Raw genomic sequence first — 12,367 nt, 5'->3', positions numbered from 1 at the left:
ATTTTTTTTTACATTGAACCTCTATTTACTAGGCAAGTCAGTTAAGAACAAATTCTTATTTACAGTGACGGCCTATCCTGGCCAAACCCGGATGGCACTGGGACAATTGTGTGCCGCCCTATGGGACTCCCAATCACGGCCGGATGTGATGCAGACTAGATTCGAACCAGGTACTGCAGTGATGCCTCTTGCACTGAGATGCAGTGTCTTGGGACACACACACACTTTACCCCTACTATATACATACTACCTCATACCCCTGCACATCGACTCGGTACAGTTACTCCCTGTACGTTTTTTTCCCACTCATTGTTATTTACTGTGGAGTTATTCCTCGTGTCACTATTTGCAAAAATCACTAAAGCTGGAGACTCTTATCTCCCTCACTAGCTTTAAGCACCAGCTGTCAGAGCAGCTCACAGATCCCTGCACCTGTACATAGCCCATCTGTAAATAGCCCATCCAACTACCTCATCTCCATACTGAATTTATTTATCTTGCTCCTTTGCACCCCAATATCTCTACTTGCACATTCATCTTCTGCACATTCTACCATTCCAGTGTTTAATTGCTATATTGTAATTACTTCGCCACCATGGCCTATTTATTGCCTTACCTCCCTTATCCTACCTCATTTGCACATGTTCTATATAGACTTTTTCTACTGTATTACTGATTGTATGTTTGTTTATTCCATGTGTAACTCTGTGTTGTTGTATGTGTCGAACTGCTTTGCTTTATCTTGGCCAGGTCGCAGTTGCAAATGAGAACTTGTTCTCAACTAGCCTACCTGGTTAAATAAAGGTGAAATAAAATAAATGTATATTTTATTTCTCTTTAACTGCATTGTTGGAAAAGGACCCCTAAGTAAGCATTTAAATGTTAGTCTACGAAGCATGTGACAAATAAAATGTGATTAGACATAGCCTAGGCTACTATAACATTTGAAAACGAGTGGGAAAAAAATATCAGAATTAGGCTGCCTGTCTAAACGCAGCCCACATTTCTTTGAAGACGTGTTGATTTTGAAAGGCAGTTGATTTATCCAATCTCGGCACAATATTTTGTTATCTCGAATCTGCACTCTCCAATCAGTGAAAGAAGACAGACGCCCTATTTTGCGGCCCGACTGTAATGGGAAGATTGTTCAACCAATTTCAGGACAAAAATTGGCTGTGAAGAACACGGTTTGGCAGCAGGTTTGTTTCATATTAGTTTAGCTTAAACAATCTAAATAGGTTAGTGGTTCGCTTTCAATTATTTGAGGCTGTTTGTTAGTTAGCGTTATTTATTTTACATTTGAATCGGTCATTGGGGAATTAAATCAGTTTTGGGCTCATTTGGGGACACGCCTCGAACTGTATCGCTAATATTAGCTAGCTAGGAGTTGAGCCTAGTTAATCTAGTTACCCAAACGTTTGCGATTACCTCCGTTGAGAAAAGTGTAGCTAACGTTTAACTATGCAAAACGGCCTTAGTTTTATACTGTAGTTGGCTAATTAGCTAGCTTGCTAACTCGCCTAGCTACATACAGCGCATGTAACGTTACACATGGGTTTAGCCAATAATCATAACTACCTGGTTAACATTAACCAGCTAATACAGGTTCAGACAACGTTAACAGAAACATAACAGCCGACTTCTTGACCAAAAAAATATGCGCTAGATAACGCGTTACTGTAAATGTGTTTGTGCAGAAGTAGCTAGCTAGCTACTATAGGCCTTCAGAGCTACCTTGTAATCTAGTTGGGTAGCAAGCTAACGTTACTAGCTAGATTACTTCCACTGTTGCCACGCATTAGGTCATTGACTGGCTAACGTTAACTAGCTAGATAAATAGCTTGTCCACATCAGTATTAAGCAGACGTTCACTTGCTAATGTCATCCCTTACTTACACTTTACACCCACACCAGAAGTTACTTATCTAGCTAGTTACAATAAGAGGTGGCAAACTACCCCCAACAAATTGTCGGGCGACTGTACTGAGTTAATTTGAGCCGTTTGACCCGTTAAAATTACATTCAGCTATGTCATCAAGCGGCAACCACTCGTATTAAGGGCGGTGATTTGGGATGTTTTACGTTAAATTACAGTATAATAAGTACATTTGTGTATCCTGTGGCACGGCATTAATAGGAATTAAAGTAGCCTAAAGACCGGCAGATGGCAATATTAAGTTGTGCCATCTTACCGTCCAAATGCATTGTATGCAGCCGGCAATACATTCATATCCTCTGTGGATAAAATAAAAAAACGGGGGGGAAATGTGTACTTTCCTTTCCATTTCCACCACCATGCTACTGGAGTGGCTAAAAGCCAATGCCGGATGTTTTCAATCACGTTCAGCCAATCAGGTTTAAACTCAGACCAGGGGTTCGGTCTATTTTAAGCAAGCCTGTTGAGTTGGCAGCGTCGCATTAGTGGAAACCAAGACTGTTCTCAAGGCAGACCTGGATGTAACTAGATATGTTTGAGTCCGGGACAATTTTAGCTAACCCTTTTCCTAACCACAATCTAATCGTCCCAACCTGCCACTAATTCTCCTAACCTGCTCCATAAGTTTTCCCTTACCTGCCGCGAAAAGTAACTTCTGCTAGTCCAAACCAGCAGACCCTCCAAGAGAGTCTTGGTTTCCACTAATGAGATACAGCATTGCATTAGGTTAGGGGTCAGAAAAAAAACAGACTGCTGCAACTTTATTGGCTGAATGTAAACAGAACATCCAGGATTATAATTTAACTAGGAGGAAATCAAAGCCTATGCTGTCTGAATTGAGAATGTTGTAAGAACCGGTCCACGAGGGATACGAATGTACTGCCGGCTGCATACAATGCATTTGGACGGTAAGATGACACGACTATTGCCATCTGCCAGCCTTTGGGATGTCATTCTAGTTGTAAGCAGGGGCAAGGCAACAGGTTTGATTAGTGACAGGATTGGTGAAGTCTTGTCTGACACGTCCTCAAGAGGCATAGCCTTATTTCCATTGTTGCCTCCCCACAGCAGATCCACAGAGAGGAGGCTGTTCACGTTTCACCGCTGGTGCAAGACAATGGAGACAGAAATCGAGCAGCAGGAAGAAGAGACCACGTTCAGCAACACTGACACTAACGGTAAGACATGAAGGCTATTCTGTCAATGCATTATCAGACATATCAACTATTGGAGAAAAGAGGGTGTTGTCAGTCTTTATAGAAGGGACTACTGGTATAGCTGCATGCTGGCACCATGACTGCATGTCAGATGGCCATGTTTTTTTGTCCAATTCACTGCTGTTTTTGGAGCAGTTCTGCCCAGTTTTGATCCAGGAAGGGGAGTGGTAGGGTCTGAACACATGCTGGGTGGATGCTGTCGCCTGGCTGGAACATGTATAGGGCACAGTGTAGCATCAGGCTAACGCTCCAGGTTTCTCCCTCCAGGTAAACGCCCTGCCGAGGACATGGAGGAGGAGCAGGCCTTCAAGCGCTCTCGCAACACAGACGAGATGGTTGAGCTGCGGGTACTGCTGCAGAGCAAAGTAAGCCTGTCAACAGAAATGGGATTTTAGGCCTATTCTTTTTAAAAATAGAAATTCTTGATAGTCCGCTGAATGATAGACATGGAACAATCTGACCCATTCTGTCCCTAAGTAAAACCCTCTTTTCCCCTCAGAATGCTGGAGCCGTTATTGGAAAGGGTGGCAAGAATATAAAAGCCTTACGCACAGACGTGAGTATACAGAATTGGCAGCATCAAATATTTTCCTCGACCAGGGGATTTGCTGTAAAGCTATAATTATTAGAACTGAGAATTGCTAGGGACCTCAGGATACGATATCACAATACTTGGGTGCCAATACAATATGTATTGCGATTCTCATGATTGTCACAATTCTGTGTATTGTGATTGGACGTTCCAAATGTATTATTGTTCACCATGTCTGCTGCAGAGACAAGGGGGAGCATAAGGATGAGTTTGATCACTCAGGGAAATAAAGTTGCTGGCTTACTACTTAAAAAGATGGAGAATAAGCTATAGGATGAAATACCAGAGTTTTGACACAGCAGACTAGCGTGAGCTAACGCTACCTACAGTAGCAAATAAATATGTACAATGCATTCGGAAAGTATTCAGACCCCAAATGACAGAATTGTAAAAATGTTTACCAATTTAAACTGATCAGATTTATTTAAGTATTCAGAACCTTCAGATCAGTACTTTGTTGAAGCATCTTTAGCAGCAATTACAGCCTTGAGTCTTCTTGGGTATGACACTACAAGCTTGGCACACCTGTATTTCCTGCGCTGTCTTGGCTGTGTGCTTAGGGTCATTGTCCTGTTAGAAGGTGAACGTTCGCCCCAGTCGGAGGTCCTTAGCGCTCTGGAGCAGATTTTCATCAAGGATCTGTCACCCAGTCCCTGCTTCTGAAAAACATCCCCACAGCATGATGCTGCCACCCCCATGCTTCACCAAAGGGATAGTGCCAGGTTTTTTCCAGATGTGACGTCTTTCATTCAGGCCAAAGAGTTCAATCTTTGTTTCATCAGACCAGAGAGTCTTGTTTCTCATGTTCTGAGAGTCCTTTAGGTGCCTTTTGGCAAACTCCAAGCGGGCTGTCATGTGCCTTTTACTGAGTGGCTTCCGTCTGGCCACTCCACTGTAAAGGCCTGATTGGTGGAGTGCTGCAGAGATGGCTGTCCTTCTGTAAGGTTCTCCCATCTCTGGACTCTGCAGCTCTGTCAGTGACCATCGGGTTTTGGGTCACCTCCCTGACCTAGGCCCTTCTCCCCGATTGCTCAATTTGGCCGGGCGGCCAGCTCTAGGAAGAGTCTTGGTGGTTTCAAACTTCTTCCATTTAAGGATGATGGAGACCACTGTGTTCATGGGGTCCTTTAATGCTGCAGAATTGTTTTGGTACCCTTCCCCAGATCTGTGCCTCGACACAATCCTGTCTTGACGCTCTACAGATCATTTCTTCGACCTCTTGGCTTGGTTTTTTTCTCTGACATGCACCGTCAACTGTGGGACATTATATAGACAGGTGTGTGTCTTTCCAAATCATGTCCAATCAATTTAATTTACCACAGGTGTACTCCAATCAAGTTTTAGAAACATCTCAAGGATGATCAATGGAAACAGGATGCACCTGAGCTCAGTTCCGAGTTTCATAGCAAAGGGTCTGAATACTTATGTAAATAAGATCTGTTTTATATTTTTAATACATTTGCAAAAATGTCTAAACCTGTTTTCGCTTTGTCATTATTGGTTATTTTGTGTTGATTGTTATGTTACAGCCTTATTCTAAAATGTATCAATGTGGAAAGAGTCAAGGGTTTTGAATACTTTCTGGGTGTACTTTATATGTATAGATATCATATTGTCCAAAAATATTGCGATATGTAATTATATATATATTTTTTCTTCTCCCATCACTAATAATTGACGTTGTATACCTAACATTTTCATAGACATTATGGTATCCAACAACCCCATTTCTAATGACAACCCTAACGAGCCCTATTAAACAAACGTGATCCCTGTATTAAATGGTTATCCTCTGATAAAGGTAATCTCCCATCTATAGACTGACTGTCATTGTTTGACTTGATTGGTCAAATGGTGCATGTCTGAACACTTGGAGAGACAACAGCAGATTTATTTTATACAGTAGTCAGATTCTCGCTTTCCCAAATGGCACATCTATAGGTTGGCTCATGTGGACAGACATGGTTTGGCTTGATTGGACCAGATTTGGGGTCGAGTGTGGGTGGGGCATTCTCATGGTTCAGATAAAAGGAAACGGTCCTCCCTACTGAACTCTGAATGTGATTTCTAATGCCCCTTACAGCTTTGAAACTATACCGGACTGTGGCGATGTCCCTTCAACTGGTGTCTCAAAGCCTGAGCGGACCTATAGTCTGTTACAACCTCTATAGCCATGCAGTCCATTTAGCTAACAGTGTGTTTGTTAGAGCTGGCTCAGTCTAGTCGCCGTTGTTCTTTTTTCTTTTTTTTAAAGCAGTATAGTGATGGAGTATAGCGTGTATTCAATTAAAATGTATTCCTTCTCCCCCTCTTCCCTCTCCTTTACTTTTTTATTTTTGGCCACCTTCCTCCGTTGCCCATGTACTGGATCGACATGCCCCTCCTGCGTTGCCCACCTTGACGTTGGCCCAACCTCCGCCCCTGAACGCCCGCCCACCTGACACCCCGGTTGGCCCCGCCCCGCCCCGCCGCTCGCCCACAAACGTGCCCCTCCTTAAACGGGCACCTTACTTGACATCATGTGATTGAATGCCCTTGCCCAATGCCAACCTCCACGGCCAATGCAGTACAATGCCAGTGTATCAGTCCCTGACAGCAGTGGCCCAGAGCGGTATGTCCCACCAGTTATTGCCTCACTGCCTGATTAGAACAGAGAACCATGTCTTTGATAACCTGCCTTCTGTTTCATTTTAACATTTTTTTACATATAGAACCCCTCCCCTTCCCCTTTATCAGGAGACGTGTATTGTTCCATTGAATTTTTCTGTCTTCTCCCCCACATTTAGGTATTTCCATTTAATTTGGACCTTTTTTTTGTCACTATAAATGAAATTACTTGTCCCATACAGAGGGAGATTTAAAAATAATTATCCTCCACTTTCAGTAGTTCATATTGAACTGTTGGATGTTTCCTTGCTGTGATATTATTCGTCTTGAACTGTGGAAAGGAAAGCCAATGATATTTCTCGCTCTGTCCTTCTGGCCCACCTTGCTCCCCCCTACCCCCTGCGCCCCTCCCCCACCCCACTGTTCTCAACATCACTGTTCATGATCTGAGCGCTCAAGCTCCGCCCACTCTGTCACTCATCACTGTCGTCTCTTTTTTTCCCCCCTTGTGCTGCATCTCCCTGTTTGGTTTCTCTCAGGCCCCCCCATCGGTCCAGACTGCCTGCCAAACCTCTCATTCCCCCCCTCGCTCCTGTCCGCCACCTAGTGGTTACCACTCGCATCCCCCCCAACCCCTGCTTTCTTTATTTGTTTCTGTTCTACCCCCGACCCCCTGTCACTATGAGAAGGTGTGCCGGTGGCACGATTGTGATGGCGATTTTATTCTATATTTTTTTTAATTGCTGCACATGATGATTAAAAGAAGGCTTCTCTCTCCCCCTGACTGGCCAGCCTTGTGCCTCACGTTGTAATCTAACGCCCTGCCAAACCTGCCCCATTCCAATCTTCCTGTCTTTCTTTGTTGAATGTGAGATAAGCGAGTGCATGTCAAGTTGCTCGTATTTCAGTCCAGTGTTGGGAAAGCCAAAAGATGTACAGTATACAGCAGTCCTCTTCTTCCTTTGCTTTTTGTTTTTTTTAACTCTGTGTGACCTTCACGTGAGTGTTAGTCTTAAAGTACGTTTTTTATTTGACTTATTTATTTATTTTCTTTCTGTTTTGCATCATTACCTTTGGCCACATGCCATTTCCTACCAGGATCCTGAGTGTGAGTGCAGATATTGACACCATCGGAGAGATTCTGCTGAAGATCATACCTACTCTGGAAGAGGTGAGTCCCCCGCGGCCTCCAAAGATATAAGAGCGTCTGCTAAATGACATGCATGTAAAATGTGTAGGTTTGTATTTTTCCCTGATCCTCAGTCGAGAGTTAAAGGCCGTATTTGACCTGACTGATCTGTACCTGTTTTTTCCTAGTACCAGCATTATAACGGGATTGATTTTGACTGCGAGCTGCGTTTGCTGATCCATCAGAGTTTGGCCGGGGGAATCATCGGGGTGAAAGGTGCCAAGATAAAGGAGTTGAGAGAGGTAAGATGGGATCCTGCTGTCTGTCATGTGTACACCACTGGTTTCAAAATGTTGACTTGACTCAGTCCATAATCATGGTTAAAGATAAGCTGAAATGTAGTGCATGTGCTTGATCAGTCCTTAATCGTTGTTGCCCACTTTTCCTTAGATGGCTATGGGGAGTGTATTGGAAGATGTATATTATTTCATGCTCAAAGCTGAAGAAGGGTCAAACCCATTTTGAACATTTGGCGTTGTGCGGAGTCTTCCTGTGTTGCGGGTGTATTTCATGTTGAGCTTCCTCTGTCTCCACCAGAACACCCAGACCACCATCAAGCTGTTCCAGGAGTGCTGTCCTCAGTCCACTGACCGTGTGGTTCTGGTTGGAGGGAAGCCAGACCGTGTGGTTGAATGCATCAAAGTTATCCTGGACTTGGTATCTGAGGTGGGTGAGAGTTCGGTTCTGAGCCGGTGACCACAACACACTTCCCCATCACCAGTGTCTAAACATGGAAACTCACTGAAAGTCAGTCACTTATACTAGAATTGTACCAATTTAACAGCAGACACTTTTTTGTTTGTTTTACATATTCCATTTACAACAGTTGTGGACATTGTAGTCATTTCAGAGCTACATTTCTTCACAGGGCTACAGACATGTAGCATCTCAATAGTATCATAGTGTTATCCATCTTTCTGTAGGCGCCTATCAAAGGGCGCGCCCAGCCCTATGACCCCAACTTCTACGACGAGACGTATGACTACGGCGGCTTCACCATGATTTACGAAGAGCGGGGCCGGCGGCCCATGGGGGGCTTCCCCATGCGGGGCAGGGGGGGCTTTGAACGCATGCCCCCCGGCCGTGGGGGCCGACCTATGCCCCCCTCCAGACGGGACTATGACGACATGAGCCCTCGTCGGGGACCGCCCCCTCCCCTGCCAGGTAGAGGAGGGCGTGGAGGGAGCCGGGCTCGAAACCTGCCCCTCCCCCCACCACCACCCCCAAGAGGAGGGTAAGGAGATTAGCTTCCTTTTTGTTCTTTCATTGACTTGTTTATGGCTACCTCTATCATATTCAGTTACTCAGTTTAAAAAAAATCTAACCGTGTACCTTCCCTGTGTGTAAGTATCACAGCTTCCCCACTACTGTTAGTCATATACATCATCTCAGGGATTTCTCCTATGTTAACGCGATCATATAGACCCAAGTCATACTGTCAGACTAATCCTTAAAGTAATATTTTATGGCACAGTTCCACTGAGTCACGCTGCACATGTTGTGTTTGTTTGCAGAGGGGACCGGTTCTCCCACCAGAGTTATCACGGCAACATGGACGACAGACCAAAGTAAGTCATTTGTGTAAAAGGCATCAACTGCAGAGTGGTTAGGGTGAAACTTTTCCACTTCTCCAAATCAGCATAGTTTTTTTGAGAATGGAGCTCTCGGCTGTGGAGTTGAAAATGCTGGGTTTACTCTTCTGTTGATTTAATGGGCGTCAATATGGTTTTAGCCATGGCACAGTAGCTATTCTGTCAACATTACCTCTTATCTTATAAGTAGATGACTATATGAACACCACATCTGTATCGGTGTCTGCTTATGAATACTGATTCCAAAACAAGTTGTTGTGGCTCTTCACACTCTCGGGTGGCTAAACGACAAGCCAAGAAGGACTTGTCACACTTGTGTTGTATAGACTTGTCAGCCTGTTGGTTTGGGGGATACTATCTGTCCACTAAAGGTGGTAAACTGAACCCTCTCCATCTCATGCCATGTTAACCCTGACAACCTCCCATCTTATCTAAGCAGCGACAGGAGAGGAAGACCAGGAGACCGCTACAACAGCATGGTGAGTGACCTCAGCATTTCTGCGTTTGGATAAGGGTTTAAGCATGGTAGAGCGAGTTAGTCTGTCAATTGCCTGGTCTTATAATAGTAGGCAAGTCGACACAGTTTGGATTGTCGTAGCTACTCTACTTATGGAAATGGATTGGTATTGTTTTCCTGTTCTAGTGAAAGCACTGTGGTTTGGACACTGTGGCGCTGCTCTTCAACGAGCGAGCGTTCTGGTTAGGCCTCTTGTTGCCTGGCAACAGTTGTCTCCTTGGTTACCAAGGAGCAGCTGAGTACATAGTCTGGAGCTGCTAAACTAACAAATGAACTTGAGGTGAAACCAAAGCGATTTCTGGGCAGGGTTGGTAGGGTCGTACCAATAATGTACAAAGTCGAAAATGAATAGGGCAGCTAAGATTCATATGCGCAAATTATGGAGCTCAATCTTAAATGTAAACCAGTATTGACTTGATGTAGGTTTCAGTGTTGTAATAAGCTTCTCATTTTCTCTTTCTCTCTTCCCCATGTCCTGCTGAATACAGAGTGGTGGATATGGTGGTGAGTCTCCTCTCTTCCACATTTACTTTTGGTCACGGTAGTCTCTACCCTGTTTGAATGTCTCTTAGGTTGGTGTAAAGACCTTTCTGTCCAGCAAGCACCACCAGCTCTCCCCCTGTCCTTTGTCACCCTGTTGGTCTATGTAGTCTGTCAGCCACAATGTGACGTATTGTTATTCTTTTCCTCCATCTTTTCAAAGACAACAATTCCTCGTGGGAGCCCTTTCAGTCTGGTGAGTGCAAATGGATCACATTTGTATCATGTCTCATTTTGTTGCTTCTGTATTTTGTCGTTGTCGTTTTATAAAGGGATGACTTTCCTCACAACAGTGGATAAATTCGAAATGGTATCTCTTGGTCTCTCCAGGTGGCCGAGGGTCATACAGTGACATCGGGGGTCCCGTCATCACAACACAAGTGACCATCCCCAAAGATGTGAGTAAAGGATCAAATAGCAGTCCCAAGCATAATCTTACCACCACACACACATCCATAAAATATGTACTGGAGAAAAAAAGAGTTGAGAGAATTTCCGATTGATCAGAAACTCCCCACATAAGCCTCTATTCATACGTCGTTGAAATTTCCCCCGAAACCTGGTTGTCATTGTGTCAATCACATTGTTGGGGAAAAGTAACCCTGGCTCCTCACTTGTCGTAGCTGGCCGGCTCCATCATCGGGAAGGGTGGCCAGCGGATCAAGCAGATCCGTCACGAGTCGGGAGCGTCCATCAAGATAGACGAGCCACTAGAGGGCTCAGAGGACCGCATCATCACCATCAATGGAACACAGGACCAGATCCAGAACGCCCAGTATCTACTGCAGAACAGGCACGTGCTAGCACCCTTTCCTCTTCTCCGGTGAAAGCAGTATGGTGGAAACCTATTCAACCCGTCACCTATCAGTGGTAATCAAGGAAGAAAAAAATAGTTGTTCATGACTAATTGAAATGAAATTGAACATAATGGAGTTCTAGAAATGATTCCTGGGGTTCCTTTATTCACTTTTCCACTGTTTTGTGTTGCAGTGTGAAGCAGTACTCTGGTCGGTTCTTCTAAACAGGGAAGTGGAGTGAAGCCAAACTGCCATGCCCATTCTCTCCCTCAGAGCCAACATTCCCCTGCTTTGGGTAGATGTGCTCTCCCCCGGTCATTTAACACACCATCTTTTAATTAGAAGAAGTTTGGAAATTCTCTCAAAGCTGTCGAATGAATGCCTGTTATTTTTTGCGCTGCTTTTTTTTCTTCTGGATTCTTGTGCTGTTCTGTACTTGGAGTAAACTCATGTGTTCTCTCTCTGCCTCCCCTGAGCCACTCCTCCCCCAGTCAGTACAGCATGCAGAATGTAATCTTGTTTTGTAAGGAACATTTTATGATTAAAAAAATAAATGTAGGTTCTTTTTGCTTATTTTTTTTTTCCACTGAAAAACTAGGTGCTGTATAAAAACTGAAATATACAGTAATAATTTCATAGGATGAATAAGTGCTAAGATTGTTTTATTTTGTTGGTAGACTGATGGGGCCAAAAGGAAAAGTACTGTTGATTTTAATTTGAGTTTAGTTTTCTACCTGATTTCAGATGTTTAACAAGCCACTCATGGGGATGAACATGATGTAACTCATGCATACATAATAATTGACATTCTGATCCATTTAGACTTGCTTTCGTGTCAGTTTGTAAGCATTTGTTACATTTTAGATGGGATCTTTGTAGATGCCAGTCAGTTTGCAAGGGGAATGTAACAAATGTTCATATGAGTGGCATGTTCGCTCTACCCGTCTGTAGTATCTGCTGGAAGTCTTGAGTAATAAAATCTGTGCCACCTTTTACTAAACGTGTGGTGGGGGGCAGGCATTTTCTATTATGACATGTAGGGCTAACGCATCATAATTACAAATGAACTGTTTACTTGCTAGTCGAAACTTGGACATTTCCGACTTGCTGATTCTTTGAACGCTGCACGTGTATAACTACAACCAGCTAGGTTGCCATCCAATTGGCGACAGATTGTCGTGTCAATATTCTAAAATCCGCATAAAAACAATTGTACATTTTCCCCACCAGAGACATTTCCATGAAATTGACCTGTTGTTGATGAAAAGGCTGTACGCGATGACGTAGTTCACATAACTTTTTGCCAATGTACTGAATACACGTTAAATGGGTTTCTATCGTGTTTAACTCTACTGATGGTTTGCGTTGTAGGCCTATTGA

General features: G+C 43.9%; 1 protein-coding gene across 6 annotated transcripts; it reads left to right on the top strand.

Annotated features, from left to right (window-relative positions):
* The first annotated feature begins 952 nt into the window (after positions 1-952).
* On the top strand, positions 953-11,982 carry LOC106562047 (heterogeneous nuclear ribonucleoprotein K). 6 transcript variants are annotated; one of them, XM_014126619.2, is made up of 16 exons: positions 953-1,199; positions 3,005-3,114; positions 3,421-3,518; positions 3,653-3,709; positions 6,313-6,356; positions 7,451-7,523; positions 7,676-7,783; positions 8,079-8,207; positions 8,465-8,775; positions 9,056-9,109; positions 9,570-9,612; positions 10,139-10,154; positions 10,354-10,386; positions 10,521-10,588; positions 10,814-11,060; positions 11,181-11,982. In XM_014126619.2, exons 2-15 carry the CDS (start codon positions 3,054-3,056, stop codon positions 11,015-11,017), a joined length of 1,299 nt encoding a protein of 432 aa, XP_013982094.1. In that variant the 5' UTR covers positions 953-1,199; positions 3,005-3,053; the 3' UTR covers positions 11,018-11,060; positions 11,181-11,982. The 6 variants fall into 6 exon arrangements, with proteins under 6 accessions (XP_013982094.1, XP_013982097.1, XP_013982087.1 ...); XM_014126622.2 differs by having other exon boundaries at positions 954-1,199; positions 7,670-7,783; positions 9,573-9,612; positions 10,814-10,983; XM_014126612.2 differs by having other exon boundaries at positions 954-1,199; positions 7,670-7,783; positions 9,573-9,612.
* The last annotated feature ends 385 nt before the right edge of the window (positions 11,983-12,367 follow it).

Source organism: Salmo salar, chromosome ssa01, assembly GCF_905237065.1.
Source record: "Salmo salar chromosome ssa01, Ssal_v3.1, whole genome shotgun sequence".
NCBI classification, from domain to species: Eukaryota; Metazoa; Chordata; class Actinopteri; order Salmoniformes; family Salmonidae; genus Salmo; species Salmo salar.
The sequence above is the reverse complement of the archived record's forward strand: the minus strand, read 5'-3'. Positions and strand labels throughout refer to the sequence as shown.